At 35.5% G+C, this 20,097-nt stretch overlaps 1 protein-coding gene across 1 annotated transcript in view; it reads right to left on the reverse strand.

Annotated features, from left to right (window-relative positions):
- Positions 1-20,097, reverse strand: part of GRID1 (glutamate ionotropic receptor delta type subunit 1) — a gene marked incomplete at its 5' end in the record, with an annotated part of 538,355 nt that overhangs the window by 112,479 nt on the left and 405,779 nt on the right. Inside the window, one exon of the mRNA XM_082765290.1 lies at positions 11,315-11,368. Coding sequence (XP_082621416.1) covers positions 11,315-11,368 — 54 coding nt within the window. The remainder of the gene's footprint in view (positions 1-11,314; positions 11,369-20,097) is intronic.

The raw sequence follows: 20,097 nt of genomic DNA on the forward strand, positions 1-20,097 counted from the left end.
GGCTGAGTGCCTGAAATGCGGAGGGGGACAGGTGACCACCACCCTTCGCCAGAGCGGCCTGGCTGTGTTTCCCTGGCCTAGTGGCATGGCTGCAGCCCTTCACCTTGCATGGTGTCAGTAGGCCCTAAGGACTCATTTCTAGGAAAAACATAGTTCTGGCTTAGCAGCACATGAAATTTTAAATGTCACATGTAGAACGGTCACCTGTGTTCTGACTGTGATAAATACAGAGAAAAAAAAATTAAAAAAACCTACAGAGTAGGTTTTCTTCTTCAAGAAAGAAGAAATAAGTATATGTGAAGTTGGCTCTTACATTTATATCCGTTTGGGTAACAGCATATATTCAATAAATAGTTTTAAGTCACAGAGGAAAAAACATTTCTCACTGATCTTATAATTAAACTCTACTCATCTTATTATTTGTTTAAAAGTTATATTTTTTCTTTCCTGTGCATCATAAGAAAATTTTCTTCACAATGTGAAACAGAAAACTAAGAAAATCATTTAATACCATCCTACCATCCTAGAGCTTTTTTTTTTTTTTTTTTCCCCAAACAAATGTACCCCAATTTTCCAATCTTAGTCAGGGATTGTTGCACATCACAAGACAGCACACTAATTACTTTCTGTACTAGGTGTGAACACTGCATTCTAAATAGTACTTATGAATTGGTTTGGCCATGCAAGCTCTCCTCACCAAATTCCATACTAAATGCCCACTTTCAAACTTTAGTGAACCCATGACGTTATTACTTCAACAGGGGTAAATCCTTACTTAATACAGATAGTGTCGTTTGCTTGGTTCTGGGATGTTTTAAGGAAGAAAAATTGCCCTTCACCTCAAACAGCATTTTGCAGTCAGCCCTGTAAATACTGAATTTCTTGAATGAGGATGAAGAGAGAGCACTTTTCACAGGAATAAAGGATGTTCTTATATATGTGTCCTTATGCTGTATTTCCCCTTCATTAAGGGAAAGAATTTGGATAGTCCAAATAATTTAGGGAACGCTTAAATAGTTTGGCAGGCATACATAAGTGTAAATCTGACTATTAGTTCTCACCACCCAACTCAACACTGAAAAGGTATTCCTTTAAATATTACTTTCTGTTAATGTGACATATTAATGGCAAAGTTCACTCTCCAAGAATTTGTAGCATTAATTTATCTATTTGCTAACCTATATTGGTCACTTGGGGGAATTCATTTATCTATTTATTTATCTGCACAAAAAGAACTTCAGTTAGTTCTTAATACCTATCCATATTGCTCGGGGGAATATTTAAATCTGCCCTAGTTGTGCCCAACTATCATAACACAAATTGCAAAATGAGACAATTATGTTTCACATTACAATCTCTATTTTCTTAGAGGTAATGACAGAATAATATAAATTTTAATGACATTAATAATTTAAAGAACAGAAAGAGAATTCCAGAAAGAATATCCCTGAGAAATCTGGAAGATTAAACTGAATGGCAATGAGAACAAGGATGCTCATGGAGACAAAGCTGCAGATATATGCAGAATTTTTGCATTAGGATCAACACTATTTGATAGATTATTCTTGCTCCTCTCAATGCATTACATACATCTATAAATGGACACTTGTTCAGTAGTTGAAAATTCAGAAAATATCCTTCACAATAAACAGTTTTTAAGACATTTGTGACAGCTCACTCTGTAGATAGACTTGTTCAACCTTAACATTATTCTGCCTTCCCTGCATCCCACATGAACAAACACACACACACACATATATATAGGTTAATCCTTTAAGTTGTGGACATTTTTCATATCACAGAAAACATTCTAATACAAACCTGTCCCACTGCCATCCTCATTGTCCTCCCACACATCTGACATTGGCTCACTTCTTTTCCTTTAACCCAATGCCCCTAAAAATCCCTACAGGATTATAATTTCATTGAATTAGCTTTATTTTTAGTTAGACTCTTCAGTGGGTGCCCAGAAGTCTGTCTCAAATCATAGTGAGTGCCTATATAGTAAAAGATCCTCTGATTTAAGAAAACATCATTCCATAATAAAAAGTAATTATCTCAGGAAAAAAAAAAGCATGCAAAATGACAGCTATTAAAAGCTAGACAAAACATAAATTGCCATTGATTTTAATGTGTATTTCACTGACAAAAGAACTCATAACAACATGCTCATCTAACCTTGCTTCTAACTGACTAAGACTGTTTCAATGTAATTCAATAGCAAGAGAATTAGGTAAATTCTGAGCCCTACAAATTACTTTGAGCAGGATGCAGGTGCATATGCAGTCAAGTTTCGTACACACACATCTATATTTCAGGCATATAAGAAAATTATACATTTTTGGGAAAAAAATCTGTAGTACCATAGATAGCATTCAAAAGATTTCTGTGGGCAAGTAGTAAATATACATTACTGGAATAGAACTGGAATAAATTTAGAGATGTAAATTATTAAATTTTGCATTGAAATGTGTAATTTGCTAGATCTTTAAAAAAATCCAGTTTTCTAGTATTCTAGTTAATTTTTTTTAAACTGTGCATTTTTGTATCATTTTAAAAGATTATGCATATCTTAGAATGCTTGCCCTGCTTTCATTTTGAAGTATTGTTAAAAATTCTGCCTTATTCAAACAAAATAAGGCAGGGGGAAGCATAAAAGATTTATTTTCTTATTATCAGAATAAATACCAGCATTATCACATACAGAAATTCTCTAAAAGAAAATTTGGAACTTCCTTGCATATAGACAGAAAGATTGAGTAGAATTTCAGACAGTCCTGGTTCTACCTAAGCAAAAGTGAAGCCATAACTATTTTTCAGTTATGACTATAATTAGTTATAGTTATAAAGTTAAAAAATAAATTTATAACTATATGCAGTATATTTGCAGTCAGACTGTGGGTCTGAATGTTGGTTACTCATACGGCATGACATAGGCATTTCTAGCCAAATTAAAAAAAAAATAATCTAAAGAAAAGTGAAGAACACTGCATTCATAAGGGATTTTTCTTCTGAAGTCAAAAGTTTCCCCAAGATTACTCTACAAGCCCTGCACTAGAAAGGCACTGTTCATCACGCACAACCTAACATCTTTCTACATGCTACCCTTGGGGAAAAAAGAGAGAGAAAGTAGCTTGCTGAGACACACTTTATTTGATAATTGCCATGCTATTTTCTGCTTATTTTTCTCAATCTTTGAAAAATATTTTATAGAGATCTTGACATCATTATTTTCTTCTAGAAGTGCCCGGATGATGACTGAGAAGCCATTTGATTCTGAAAGAAAATGGATGACTAACTGCAGAAATACTAGGTATGTCCTATGTGGTAAAAGGAGAGATAACTATTGGCAGAAGCTGCAGGGTAGAGATGGAAATCAAGAAATACGTCACACCAGGACAAAGACAATGGAACACTTTCTCATCCCTCATATAACAAACTGCCTCTTTCAGAAAGGGCGGTGAAAATAGACCTATAAAACAGCAGACATGAGAAAATTGAGCAAAAGTCCAGTGAAGAATTAGCAGAAGCACATTTTGAGCAAATGCTCTGAAAGTGGAGGGGGAAAAGCATTGATAAAACAGAAATTTTATCTGTACTTCGTTCTGTCTTATCACCTGGGTTGAGTTTGGGAAAGCTTTTGTTGAAGCTCTAGAATACAGGTGCTAGCAGAACCACCACCATCATTCAGAACGCATCAACAGCCCAGAAAGGAAGAATAAGGTGAACTGTTGTCTGAACTTTGACTCATGTTCAAGTGAATGTGGTTACCCAAACCTTTTGGATAACATTATCTCAACACAGGTTGGAATTCCTCAAGTCCTTTTAACACTCTAAGTTCCTACCACAGATGAAACCTGTGATCTTGTTATGTTTTCAAATCATTTTATTACTACTCCTGCAGAAATTACAAGGCATTCTTCCTATTTCTTTTCTCCCTTCTCATCCTCAACTCTGAGTACTTCTGACAAGTAGGAGTGCAGTTCTTCAGCACAGTTGTGAAGAATTTATCCAAATAATTTACAGTTGCAATTGCTATAGTAGTTTGCCAGTGCTCACTGCCTCCAACTTTTCCATTCCAATGTTTTTCATGGATTTAAAAATATAAAATATCCAGAAGCATCTATTTTTTCTTGATGTTATTTAGACTTTAGTTTTATTTTGGAGTTGAAGCTTACATGAATTTAATTAATCTTCTAACTACTGAATACTTTGCTTTCCTATGATTTAGAATCTGTAGACTACTTTATTCCTTTAGCCTTATGCTATATATTTCAGATTTTCATCAATAAAAAAATGGTCCCCAATGCTTAAATACCTGTATTTATGGTTAGCACTGTATATAATCGGCAAAATAAAGATATTGATGGGATTTGAAAAGCCCTATTTATTATGTTCAGGTTAGCACAATAAGATGGGCTGGCTTAGAATATTCTTACAATAAAAAAGTGTCTTTGATTTTGCAAGAGCAATTACAAATACAACTTACCTTTCTGCTATCCATGTGCTGTAGCATAGGTTGTTTGGTTGATTTTTGTTTGTTTTTAAATATGAAAAACAACAGAACATGTTTTTTCTTAGTGATAAAGAAATAAGCCTTACTGAGCCTTAGAGTCAAGCTACCCTGCACAGCATTAAATTCTAACTTGAATTGTATTGAATAATCCACCTTGCAGTCCCCAGGAACACACACAAATGTTGCAAACTGTGTGCTAGTGCAGGGCAATCAGGGCTACCTGGGCAATCAAGACTATGATTCCTTTCTCCTTTACAAAGCTTAATTCTGGCAACTTTACAGTGGTTCACAGAAAAATGAAATGGAAGAATGCACGATACAGTTTTTGCAAAGTAACAAAGCTTTGCTTTATTAGAAAGAACTCCTTCCTTCTTTCTTTAAGTGTCTTGCCATGACAACTACCCACATGGGTAGCTAATTGATTATTAGGAATATTTTTTCCCCACAGTACATACCTTTTCTATGGAGTTCCATGTAATAATTTGATAATTTACACAGTAAGGAACTAATGTCATGAAATTTCCACCAGTTCTCCCCACAATCCCTAAAGTTCCAGATGAGAATTTAGAAGTGAATATTGTTTGAATTTCAGCATTTGCTATTCCATGCGGTAGAGGATGTGCTAATTCTAACACTGAAAAATCAGCATAATAATAGGTTATTTTGTGTTAATAACAAAGGCCCCTTTGCATCTGATCTGATGAGGGCTAATCTGAACCATCAAGAATCAGTTCAATGATCAGTTCAATGAAAAGCAACAAATGAAAACTGTACTCAAGTAGAAGCTCTAACCTTTGTTTTTCTGACTTATTTTTTACACCTTATAACTAAATTTATTTTTATAGCAATGACAGTGTCTGCAATTCATTACTATGTATATTTCTATCAAATCTATGTACAATCACAATATACATTTCAAATAACTGATATCTAGAAATACAATGGTACATTCATCCCTGGCTAAGTCAAATCTCTGGAGCTACCCCAGAGGTGGATTTGGCTAACAAAAAGTAATCAAATAATCGCTCTGGCTTGCCCAATAGCAGGCTTGAGATAGAGTTTCATGAGACACAATTCCCATAAATTTCATGTCTGTCAGCAAATAAATTATTTCATCAGAAGCATATACGGAGATTATTTGTATAAACTGTCATTGTCATAAACATACTGAAAAAAAGGTACGTAAAATAACCTAGAACAGAAGGTGCAGATCTGAAAAGTAATACCCAGTGGTGTTCATAATACACTTGTCTTTGTCTTTCCAAACTGAGATCTGAAAATATTTAGCACACTCAGATAATGTGAGTAGGGTGCTGAAAAATGAAGAAGAACAACAACAAAAATAGAACAAGGTATGAAGATAGAGATGATGAGATGGAAGAAGATAATGGAGGAAGTTGCTCCTATTCATTACAACATTTAGATTATAAATCATTTCCCAATACCCTATCTAATTTTTACTGCTGAAGATTAAATTGCATTTCCCTTATCTTTGCAGAATGAACATGTGATCACATTCTTCTTTTAATTATATCTGTTCTGCTATACACTTGTTTCATCTTCTGAGTTTCATAGGAAAAAAAATAATTTCAGCCTTTCCTCATAGGTCATATTTTACCAAGCTTTCATCATGCTAGGTGCTCTCTCCGGATTTTCAAAATTGTTCTGCATCCTCTTGTTTTGTTTTAGTGTCTTGCCCAGAACTTGCCATATGGTTCCAACAAGTCCACACTGATGTCAAGCAGAGCAAAATAATTGCCTCCCTTATCTTACAAAAGATTTTTCCAGTAATATATCTAAGAACTAGATTTGATTGTTTTGCAAGACCACAACAGTATTGATTCATATTCTGTTTATTAACCATGATGATTCCATGTTGCTCCTGCAGCAGATGCTTACTAGTTATTTTGTAGCCACAGCCAATGTACTCAGGACAATATTAGATTTCATCTGGTGGACTGCCTCAGATTTATCTAAATAAATTGGTACTGCTAAAACATTTGTTTGTTTTTTGTTTGTTTGTTTGCTTGTTTTTTAGCAGACTGGTTTCAATTAATACTTTCTATAAAGCCAGAATCAGGTATGTCAATAAAAACATTTAGTTAAAAACACAAATCTCACTTGTTTTTTTTCCCTAGTAATCATTACACTTTACCTTCTACTACGTATAATCTTTTCTTTTTGCTTTTTTGACCTCTGGTATGAGTCACTTTGCTCAATCTGATTTTGTAATCATTTTCTTCATTATACCTTTACATTCCTCCTCAGTTATCCACCTTTCTTCCCACTCTTTTTTGTAGAATGCCTCTTGGATTTCAAGATCTGTAAAAATATCCTTACTGAACCAAAATATCTTATTATGTCTTCTCTTCACAGAACTCCACAGTTCTTTTGACATCCCATACTCATCATATTACCTTTCTAAAAGCCCTAGTACTTCCCTGAATTTGTCAAGTGGAAGAACCTCTTAACTCAAGTCCATTATTCCTATTCTTGATAGCCTTAATGAAGTCTGAACTGACTATTGCCCTTAACTTTTTAAATATGAAGGGATAACACTGTCAATCACAAGAAACTGTGAAGTCTTGTCTGTGCCCCAACATTACTTTTTCAGCTACCTGGGAAATCAAAATCTACCATTACTACTATTTCTCATCCCTTGGACATTTCTGTCAGAGATGCACAAAAGTCATCTCCAGTGTATCTGTTTGTATTTCCACACAGATATTCAACAAGTCTGACTCTCACCGCTCCTTAGCTTCAGAGCAAGGATGTGTGATTAGGACACGCAACACTACACATCCTTTCTTCACACCTACCTGTCCTTCAGGAAAAGTTCTCTCCAACTAGTAATGTTGTGCTCTGTCCTGTCATGTCTAATATGTTCCAAGTAAAATTTTGAATAGTGATGAAAAAGATGAAAGAAAGGACCTGATGCCAAAACAGCTCATCTGAGGGAACAGTTATATTCAGTAGCCACTTCATTTCCATGAAGAATGGTTGATTTTTTTGTGTATTTAACTGGTGTATACATAAAAAGAATGAATTCATATACATATATATATGAATGAACAAACCTGGAATTAGATATATTGATATAAAATTATGTTTTTAACTTATATATGTGTATATATATATATATTTGTCCAAAGTTCAGTTTTGCAGAACGATTTCCTTTATCTTCTCTCTCCCCCTTGGAACACAGAAAAGTTCTAAACCATGAAATGTATGACGGAATGGAATCATGGTTTCTAGTGGTATTTATACCCCCAGATCTACTACTGTTGCTAACCAAAAAAAAAAAAAAGCAGATGCAGACTCCTAGAGAATTGTTCCTTGTACAACCACATACAAATTCAGTTTCAAGTACTGCTGCTGTGCTTCTCCCACAGACATATGCCAGAAGTTACCAGCAGAGATGCTTGATATCAGGCACCAAAGACAAAGAAATGTAACAGAAAAAAAATAAAATAGAAAATAAAAACAACAAAAACAGGAAAAAAAAAAAGTAGTGGGGGAAGGTAGCGTTGTAGAGCACTTAGAAATATCCTGTGTCATGCCAAAAGAAGAAACAACATGCACCTATCAAAGCCAATAGGTCACTTCACCAACATGAGGCATAAACAGCACAGAGGTAAGCAGAACACTATGTTCTAAAATATTTTCCTGAGAGTCAAAATTGCTGGCTATTGGCAACTCCCAATAAGCATGGACTAGCCATTGTTCTCAAGCATTGTTTGCTTTTGTGAGGATGTTTTAAAAATCACATGTATTTTGGCTTCTGAAAAGCTACTTAGCTACTTGGCATGATTAACCCAGAATTCACATACAGAGACTACCAAAATGAACGCAAGGAATCATTTGGTATTTCTAGTTAAATAAAAGTGAAGAAGAAAAAAAAATCTAAAATAGGAAGGGTGATTACAGAAAAAAAAGTGATTAAAGTATATTTCTTTTTTCCCCTTGTATCTTCACTACTTTCAACAGCTCTGCAAGTTTGAAATATAGAATGTTTGAAATGAGAAAAGTAGACATGCTTTGCAAAAGTTTATTTTTCAAACAGTATGGTTATTATGACATATTGGAAGATGAGGAGAAAGGCAAATAATGACTTCAAAGAGGACATAGGAGAGCATGATGTTCCCTGAAAAGACCTGTCTCTATGTATTCAAGACAATGAATACATAGAGTGTCAAGAGTTGGACTTGATGTCAAGTTGGACTTGATGATCCTTAAAGGTCCCTTCCAACTCAGGATATTCTATGATTCTATGATTCTATTCTTTCATCCAGAAAAACTTGCCATGTAATGTTTCAGCCTTCCAACCCTTTTCCCAAAGATGACTGAGTTGTTTTGCACCTCCAGCAGCATCCAACCTGAATGGATACCTCAGCAGAGACTCAGGTTATTAAATACTAACGAATGCAGGCTCTTGACAGCAGAGCACTGCAATTTGAATACAACTCTAATGGCCCACATTTGTTCATTTGCACTGTAATAAGCTTACCAGACATACAGTTTTAAGTTAGCTTGGTAGTGTTGCTTATATAACAAAATTAAAGTGATAAAATAAGTTGAAACTCTGAAATTCAACTCCTGTTCTGGCATATGGGACAGAGACACAATTAAAAAAAATAATAAAAGTTTATTTGGTTATCAGTGCAGAGACACTAAAATATGATTAAGTCAAGTAATATTTAATAATAAAACTCTTGTAGAAATAATACTGTACTAAAAAGCTGTTCATACTATAGCCAAATAAGTCTGAAGTTCAGGTCTTCATGGTCTTGATGAGGTGGGAGACAGAGCAGATAGTGAGAGGGTGTTCAAGATCAGCATTCATCACATGTATTTGGCATTATTTTACAGAATGCACTACACCTGGCAGGCAAGGTATGGAACTGCATTAAAAGAGCTGATTCGGCTGTTGGGAATTAAAGTCAATTCCATTCTGCAAATCACACTGCCTAACCACACCCAGTCAAGGAATAGCGTATTTTCCATCAAGTAACCATGCAGTCCTCATAGATACTAGCTGGAAACGTTTGTGGACAACATACTCAGTTTGACTTCTTGGTAGTGTAGGGAAATGCATGCTGTTAAATAAAAAACAAGCCCTAAGGAATCCAACCTTCTACAGATACATCCCTGTGGATGTGTAAAGTGTTTTCTTTTCACAATAGCTCTAAGCATACAAAGACCTAAAACAAGCAAACAAAAAACAACAGGGGGAAGGGTAATCTAAATTTCCTTTTCTTTTAGTGAAGATTTATTTTCTCTAGTTTCAGGAAGCTGAAAAAGTTTATGCACCTATTTGAATTTAATTGCATGTTGACATATTTATGTGTATTAATATTTGTCAATACATTTCATTTATATTGCATGTTGTGCCTGTAATAATAAGTTCCCTATACTTTGTTGGGATGCATGGACATTGAGATCTTTTTCTTATGAAAAATTAATTTGTACTTCAGATTTGAATTTTGCCTCCCTATCCAGTCTGGAGCCATAACAGAGAAAAATTGAAGTTCTCAAAATAAGAGCAGACACCTTTTGTGTCTGTGTGTGTATGTATGTATGCACGTTTGTGCCTGAGTGCTGAAGGTTTTTATTTGTGATGTTACACATTCGGGTTTCATGAAGTGAGTTTTAACATCAAAACAATAACAGCAGCAATAACAAATTCACAAGCACTCCCTCCCAATAAATGTTTAAGGAAATATGCACTATGTTATCTTTATGCGAATATAAACATAGACTCTCTGGGCATCTTGCTGATATTTTGTAATGGGCCATTACTGCAGCTGACAAATCAGGAGGTACATAAATGTAACAAGGCCTAGAAACAAATTGTAAAGCCTTTACAAACAGAGATTTTAGTCTCTCCCCACCCCACCCCCTTAATTACAGAGCTTTTCTAATGCCACACAGTACAATTTACCGTTACTATTAAAGGTAATCTATCCTAAATTATTAGCTAGGTGCAAAGAAAGGAATGAGAAATTAACAAAGGAATTGGTTATTAAATTGGAGATTATGCATTTAAATTATAATATTTTTTTTAATTTAGATATCATGCTATCCTTTAATGAATCAATATTGAAAACAAAACTATATAAAATTGTGCCATTTATCTTTAACAATCAGTGATTTATAAATGATTATACATGGTACAACATTTCAAGCTTTCCACAGCTTTATAAATATGAGTTTGCACTGATTCCCATTAGGGCATCATGGTACTAAGGTAAAATAAATCACCATAGTAGCAGGACAGGATACCATTTCCTGCAAAGAGGAAATCTCACATTTTACATTTATACTATCCTGGATCTTAGCCAAAACACCAACACAATTCTGCGCTAGAGAAAACCCACATATTTTGTAACTGCATATTCTTAACAAGCTAAACTTGCAACTCTTTTGTCTCATGGTATGTGAGTACAGGCTTTCATAGCAGTGAAGGGTGAGATTCTGGCAGATACATATGTATTTATTTGAGATTTGAGATATTCTCTGCTTAGAAAATAGACATCAGGGTGAGGTCAACATGAAGGAAAGAACAAAGTCTCCCAGATTCTACAATGTATATTGGAAGCTTTATTTTTACCTTTGGTATTCAACCTATACCAACTCAATTGAGACAGCCAAGCTACAGCACCACAGTTTGCCTTTTGTACCATTCAAAAAGCAAAAATGGTAAAAGGGTATGCTCAGTTTGGTGTATCAAAACACATGAAACAGAAGATGGTGACGAATGAATGTAACAAGCTATGTTGTCTCTTTTGACTTTCTTACCTCATTTACATAGACCCAGTGACTATCCTTTGATGCAAGGTTGGTTTCCACAGCCTACAAAAATAAAAAGAAATATAATAAAAATAAATAAAACATGTGAAACATATTCCAGAGAGAACTTACATTAAAGGTACTGTAACAGCTCGTTTTGATTGCTTTCACTGCCATTGGCATTGTTTCAGTACAGTTTTTTCCATCTCTTTTACTGCTACTTGATCAAAAGGTACCTTATTGGTGGCAGTCACATTTCTCTGACTTCTGTATCTAAACCAAAGTACTGTGTATCATGAAGATATTCTGGAGTTGTACCAGGAATGCCTATTGCAGCAGTGTGGTACATCGATATGATAAGAGGTCCTGTGATGAACAACTGCACGCAGAGCATATGTGGTACATGAGTTTTAGCTTCCTTACAGCATTTATAATGGATCCTAGTAGGTTTTCTTTTCAACATGCCTCCCAGAGTATAGTGCCTCTGCCTTATTACTACGGACGGATTAACTGCTAGTTTACCTAGTTAGTTAAAAACACTACTCTGAGACACTCAAGAGAAACTCATATGAGTCAGCCTCTCTTCAGACTTACATAAGGCTCAAGAGAAAGTTATAATTTGCATGGATACTTTTTCTGGTTTCCTGGTATGGACTTGGATAATCATTACATATAAATTAAAACAGCCCATCTCATCAGACAACATACTTATCAATACACAGATAACCCTCATAGTGCACTAGGAAGGTAAAACTGGAAAAGACCCCTAGCACTATAAGCACTACGGGTAATGAGGAATTCAGTGGAAGGTTTGGGCGATATACATGGAAGATTCTAATTTGTTTCTAATGTCTAACAGAGAAAATCTCACTTTGAGTTATTCTTCAGTCTAATAAAGCTATATCAAGCATCAAGAGGTGTACACTACAGTGATAATGATACCGCTAATGTCCTGCTTAACACATAGTTAAACAACTATTGCGGATTCATCTCACCTAATAAAACTGGACAGTCCCAGCGCACACATGTATTTCAGGAGGCAGTTCATTACACAAAGCCAGTTTTTCACGTCACTGCCTTCCTTGTTCTGTGACAATAGTACCCCATTTATCGGGCAGATATTCTTACAGCCATGTTATAAATGGCCCTATGAATCACTGAAATGAACCTAGTTAAAAACCAACACAAATGACCAAAATCCTTCCAGTTACCGTTTTTTAACCTGGATAATTTCCCTGTTCACTGTGTGTGGCCTCAAAAACAACTTCACTGATATAAAGAGGCTCCACAGACTGCGGCACTGGGCTGGGAAGGAACATCATCAACCACCATCCTCTCCAGAATACATTTGCATAAAAAGACTCTCGGATACTTAGCATCAGATGGGATGAATCACCTTCTCTCATGACAGTAGCTACAGATGACTGGCTCAGAATAAACGCCCACAACTTACAAGGCTTAAGTGCAATGACAAGATACCCATCCTTAATATGGGCGAAGGGAGTACTGTTACCTGATCCTAGCAAGAAAACAAAACAAAAACTGGCTACATAGCCAACATCAACAGTTTTAACGTCACTCTTCGTTTATACTCCATTAAAAAATACCTTTATATTACTTGCCTAAGTAATGGTGTTTTACAATTTTACTCATTTGTTCAGACTACACTAGCCAGAGAGAAAATTGTGGGTGTTACACATACCTCAACCTATTTCTCATCTCCACAGGGTGATATACTCCTTTAAAGAGACAAAAATCCCCAAAGAGAAACCAAAAAGAAGTCAAAGGAGAAAAATCATCACAGATAGAATGCAGTATTTCTCATCATCATCGTAAACAGCATTATGGCAAGTGCAACTCTCCCTGGTGTCAAAGTAGATGAGAACCACTAAAGATGACACCTCTGACAAGATAATCCTCCTCTCAGCATGCAGTGAAAAATTGTCTCCCTTGGTTAAATGTCTACCTTGTGTTTCTTTTAAACTGCCTCAAAAATTAAACTGACCACCTAATTGAGGGACTGCAGCTCCTAGGAAAGTGAATAGTGATGAAAGCTTGCAGATTTTTTCCCTGTTCCCTGTCTAACACATTCTTCAGACAAAGCCAAAATAGCCAGGTGCTGTAACATATAGAAGAAAAGCAAAGCGCTGCCAACATTAGCAAAGCAGAACGAAATAACGCTCAGGTGCAGAGTTATTGCTTGGCTACATTTTGTGATTTATCTGCAACAGTGAGCAATTTGTATGAATAAACGTTATGTCTGGGGTGCTAAAATAGCAAAGGAATTTCAAATGGATTATTGTAACTCATTCTTCTGGGTTCACATATCTGGGTCAAGGTTTTTAAAACAAGGTGCCTATATTTAGGATGCTAAAAGTTTATCTGTAGTCATCAGAATGCTAGACCATTCAGCACCTCCTACAGAAGTCAATGGCTCTGCACTCAAGAAGCCTGAAATGTATTTAGAAACGTAACGATAGGTAGGCAAGTTTAAATGTCTATAAATATCTTTTGTTTAGAACTGCGCCATGTAGCATGAAGCACTATTCCAAACCCAGGCATTCTGAGAGGAGGAAGAAACTTCTATTTGCGTCTTGTGTTTCAGGCTTTCAACCATATTTACTGACTTGTTGCCCTAAAGAACCCTAAAATATCCTAAAAGGAACTGTTGAAAGAGATTTCTTGGAGATTTCGACCTTTTGATAACACCAGTGTATCAGAGGTGTATTGCCAGAGGCCCAAGGAAAAAAACAGTGTGAAGAGCAAGGTCCTGGAGACCTGGGATATTGTAAACAAATTCCTTCAGAATTCGCAGAAAATAAATAAATGTTTGCAATTTATATAGTTGCTTGTTCATTAAAGAATAAAAAGTATCAGCACTTGGGAGATTATGGTCACCCATTTTTTTATTATTTTTATTATTTTTTTTTAATTATTCAAGCTGTTCAAGATATTAATGTTTAAGCTTGTGACTCCAGCCATTCCAAAAAAAAAAAAAAAGTGTCTACAAAACATCCTGAAAGATCTTTTATAGCCTGTTTCATAAATACATCCTTTATTAAAGAAAGCAGGCTAGAAATCTCTGTGATCACCACAGCCAAGGAAAAGCTCTGCAATATATTGGAGCAGAATTCACACACTAAAATGAATTTTTGGTGAAAAAAATATGTACAAAATAGCCTATTTTTTTAATATACTCTATATGCATAGAGAGTCTATCTGAGACTTTGAGGGTAATGCCTCACAACATTTCTATCAAATAGAAAATCTGCTATTGAGATAAACAGCACACTGGAAATTAAAGAGTATCCATCTTTCCTTTCTTTTTACCTTAGCATAGCAAGTAGTTTTCAGAAATTTGGAAAAAAGAGGTGCTGTGAGACCGCATCCCCTTCTTCCTCTCCAATTACATTTCAACAACTGGACATTAAAATACAAAACCCTAAACCAAAGAATTAAAACTTAGTTAATGGATTATTATTCATGACAACATATAAATGATATTAGCAGAAACGGGCCAGACTGGGGCAAAGGGAAGGAGAACAGTGAATGGTGAAGACGGTGTTTATCATTTCTCAGTAGAGAGCACTTGCAATAGAAATGAAATAGGGAGACACTGAAAATCAAAATCTGAGCATTAAGATTTCAGATCCTATATCAACAATGATAAAAGAATGAAATACTTCATGAAAAGTGATCAGATATTTTCATGTAGATGGTTTTGTTTACTTTTATGTATAACTTACAATAACTTACTGCCAATAATCCATGACAACATTATTTTATTGGAATCCTGTGGAGAACAAACATTTACGTTGCCATTCTGAGTAACTAACTGCTCATTATTTTACCTAATGGCAGCTGCAGAATTAAAGGGAGAAGTTCGGAAGGTAAGCAACAAACACCACTATGTTCACAGACAAAGCAATTCTGCAGAAAACAAACAAGCCAACCAGAAGCAGTCCCTTCCTGCCCTTTTCCAAAACTCTGAAACTAAAAAAAATTCCAAGCATATAATGACTGGGTAATAGAGGGAAGGCTATTTTCTACACTACCTGGATGCTTTGCAAGGGACAGCACCTCAGCATTAACAGTAAAAAGCCGACTCCATAGAAGGGCATGTAGCAGCCAGACACAACGTAGAGGGCTAGATGCTGACGAGTGTCCCAACAGAGACGGGCAAATGGTGTTCCAGGGACAGCAGCGTGTGCTGAGGAGTTTAGGTTCCCATGCATCTGTGTTATAGTTAGCCCTGCTGTCTCCTTAGTGTGTGTTGAGGGGGAATAGGGAGTAAGAATATCTGGAAGCCCTGTAACCAGCCCCAGGATCCAAGAAGGAAGCGTCTTACAGATGGAAAACACAGATGGTCCTGTTGTGTCTACAGTTTTGGAAACAAGGGCTGCCACCCTGAAATACGTTATACAAAAGAAGAACCAGTATGTTTTGCTGGGAGGGATATGAACATAGTAAAGGATATTACTTGTGCATTTTTTCCACTTTAATGGTGGGGGGACAAAGAGCATCATAGCTTTCCAGAAAAATAAATAAAATAAAATAAAATAAAATAAAATAAAATAAAATAAAATAAAATAAAATAAAATAAAATAAAATAAAATAAAATAAAATAAAATAAAATAAAATAAAATAAAAAGTGAACTGGTGAGTTCACAGTTAAAAAATCATGTGCAAAGTGTCCTAAGAGATACTGAAAGAAAAAAAGCAGAGTTTTTGCAATCAACAAATCAACCGATGACTAATGACAACTGGCAGCAGAGAGCAGATACACCTGCAACGTGGTGAGTACTCCTGGGGGCACTGACAGCTACACCCAGCCACCTCGAGAAGGCAGCCCCAGGACCCAGACCCCGCCACACTGCTCCTCCTGTGCAGCTGTCTTCCAGCTTCCAACCCCACTGAGAACCAGATTCATCGCTGGCAAATATCAAAAAGTACTGGTTCATCTCAGGGCCTTTGTCAACTTTTCCTTATTGATATTTCTAATACAGCCAGTATGTTAATGACAGAAACTTTTTTTAATAACATACTTATTACTCACAATGAAAGGATAAGTAAAGAAGGGCTTAAGGAAGTAATCATGTCTTTGCAAATGTGATAAAAGATATTCTCAACCCTTACAATTCACTACTTGCTCATTTTACATTTGCCACTGAAAAGGTTTCCAAAAAAAACCTCTTGTCCAAAGCAGCATTTTTTTTTTTTCCTTCACATCCTTTGGGAAAGGATTTAACCAAACTCTTTTTTTTTTTTTTTTTAATTCTTTCTCTCATATTCCAAAAACAAAATCGATATTATCTTTATGTAATTTTCCAAGTCTGACCCAAACATAGCTCCAGCTTCAGACTTTCATTAGCAGGAGATGGATTTGTAGTTTTAAAAATGGCTCTATTTTAGGTTTGGATGTCCAGGAAAAAACAAACAAGCAAACAAGCAAGCAAACAAACAAACAAACAAACAAAAAAAAACAAACAAGGAATCAGGGAACTGGTTTATATTCCAAAGAAAACACGTAGACCAGGTTTGTAATGCAACACATCTGACAGTAATTAATTGCATACTATCAAAGAGCAACCTGTATGTCTAAGAAGCTGTGTACATGTCCTGGATACAAATAAGCTAGAAAATATGGAAAAGTCCATTCTGATAGAGCAGGTATCAGTCTATATCACTATATCACTATATCACTTAGATGCTTGATTTATATTTAGAAACTGCTTCAGATAAAACAGTGTGGTTCATGTTCACGGCTGACTTGCATAGGTAATAAAACTCCACAGAAAAACAATGTCTCTGAGAATTACTGAGATTCTCACAATTCTTTAGAACCTTTCTTTCTTTTCCATTTTAAATAAATAACTCTTCACTTGGTATTTCTAGTGAAGCATAATTCCTATAATGTTTAATAGATTAAAAATAAATAAATAAAATAAGCATTACTAGCTGTAATAAATAAAGTATTGCTAAAAATTCAAAGAGAAATGTCAGTCAAGTCTAACCTCCTTACAACATTTATAATGTCGTGAAGAATACTCCAAACTGATATTGTTTCTATAGCTGAATTGGAAATGCTATCATTAGTATAGGGACTAAAATAAAGCTCCCCAGGTCACAATACCACATTCAAACTCTAAAGAAAGTCTTGAAAAGAACTCAGTTCTGGGAAGCTGAATCAGGAGTGTGTGTTTACTTTTCCATTTTAATACAGCAAAATTAAAATTTCTAAATGTCATTTCAAACTAATATGAAATTCTCCCTTCTCTAAATGTTAAAATAGTAATTTAAAATGGTTCTATGATATACTTTTTCAAATAAGAAAATCCACTGAACCTGACCCTTTCTTACGGAAATTCTTTATTAAGAATTTGTACTTTCAGTAAAACAAAGTTTTGCCAGAAATCCAATACTCTCCCTATACTGAATATCTTCCTAGAAATGTGCATGCCCACGCTGACAAAAAACACTTAGCAGGCTGAGTACATATCTTCCAGCGATCACCACCTTGTGTCAATGGCGCAGTTATTTTCCCGACATTTACAACAGAAGCTGTCAGCTCACAACCTCAGTACATATTAGCTTCGTAGAAGTGATTAAAGAACCTACAAGCACAACGTGCTTTCAACATCCACATTTCTTGATCATAAACAGTGCATATTACTTCACCCTTGGTCTACACTCCAACAACTGAAGCAGTACCATTTTTGGTTACTAGTAAGACATTTCATGCAAACAAGAGTAAATATGACCCAAGCCTTCCTCACCTCTTTACACACTCTCCTACAGTTTTTGAATTCTAATTATTATCTTTGTACAATACGACTTGATAATGACACAAACGGAAAGGTAATAATAACATAATTTAAAATTGTACTGCATTAGTTTCCTGTTACTAATGTCATAAGTGATAAGCAAAAAATAAATACACTGAAGACAGCTACCTAGAAGTTTAACCTTACTCAAGAAAGCCACTGAAGATGAAGGTTATAAGAAAAAGAGGAAGAGGAACCATGCACTGCAACAGTGGCCTAACTTGAACATTTTCCAGAGTCTAAAATGCCCATTAGTCAAGTAGATCAGGTTCATTTGAAGCTTTTTATTTCTAGTTTCTTTAACTCTAAATTAGCATATCTTCCAAAACAAAAAGGATTTTTCTACTTGCTAACTGTGTTTAGCAATGACATAATATCCCACTCTTTTAATTTGGGTATTTTTAAAAAGAGAACTTTTTGTAAATGATTCAATGAATCTTTCCATAAGTAGCTTATCTTAACAATTTTTATTTATTTATTTATTTTTCGAGAAATCTGTCTTTGCTATTCCTACACAATTTTCATAAAAAATTATGCTCCACAGGAATTGACATGTTATGGTTCGGCTTCTCAGTAATTTGTAATGCTTTCAGCAAAGCAAAACGTGCTTGGAGCATCCAGTGGCACGTGAAGGTTTCTGTGGTGTATACTTGTAACTTCTTTTTTTTGTTGTTGTTGTTGTAGGCATTTCAGCATGCTTTGGCACTGTTCGTTTCTTGAGTGAAGGCCAAAAGATAGCTGTGTGTAACTTGAAATTCAGAAGGTTTTGGGTTGTTTCTGTCTGTCTGTCTTTCAAGGCAGGCCATTTTTGCCACCTAACCTTACCCATAAAAGTGGCCTAGAAGACAGCTGGAGAGGGACTCCATCAGGGAGTGTGGCCATGGAGCCAGGAATAATGGCCTTGAGCAAATGGAGGGGGGATTCAGATGAGACGTGATGTGAGGAGGAAATTCTTCACTCAGAGCACAAAGCACACGTGGGAATTAGGGCCGAAGATGCACATTGCTTCTGTTCTTCTCCGTAAAGAATAGAATGAAATTACCTAAAAACCCAGGGTACAGGATGGGAGGTGCACCACGGACATCCAACAGTCTTGCCTGCAAGATGATGGCAAAAAACAACTCTTGCTGATTCTCAAGGGTTGTGTGAGTGCTTTTTTTTTTTTTTTTTTTTTTTTTTTTTTTTGGTGGAGAATGGGCTAAAGTTGTCCCAGGGGAGGTTTAGGTTGGATATTAGGATATTAGGTCGGATATTAAACTTCTTTACCGAAAGGGTTATTAGGCACTGGAATGGGCTGCCCAGGGAAGTGGTTGAGGTCTTGAAAAGATGTTTAGATGTAGAGCTTAGTGATATGGTTTAGTGGAGGACTTGTTAGTGTTAGGTCAGAGGTTGGACTAGGTGATCTTGGAGGTCTCTTCCAACCTAGGTGATTCTGTGATTCCATGATCCTTACACGGCTGTAACACCACTGATTACTACAGTGATATATATGACATTACTTATTATTTTTACCTTAATCATTTAAATCTATTACCTTGGGGGTTCTGTTCAATCTTATTCTCTCTTTTATAGGTAAGTTTATTGTATTAGATCTCTGTTGCCATTCTGTTTACAGTACATAAAAGCACAAGTACTGTACTGAGCAGTACATACAAGCAAAGTACTGTATATGGAGTTCCTCCAAAAGCATTCACTAAGAATTTACTTTTCAAAGCTCAAGTGTCACATACTATTTATAAACATGCTAACTGTTGACCATTTAACTACATGGTACAGTGGTGACATCAGATAATTGCACAGCTGTCAGGAAGCAACATTTCTGTAAAGACATAAATCTACTGTTAACTAAAGGACAGAACTTCTCAGAAATCTTGTACTTCAAATTTCACCAGAGTCACATACTGAGCTGACTTTGAAGACCCAATGGAGTCTTTGAAAAGACTGGCTAAATTTTGCTCACTTAGATAC

Source organism: Aythya marila (genome assembly GCF_965140915.1).
Source record: "Aythya marila genome assembly, chromosome: 7".
In the NCBI taxonomy this organism is placed as follows: domain Eukaryota; kingdom Metazoa; phylum Chordata; class Aves; order Anseriformes; family Anatidae; genus Aythya; species Aythya marila.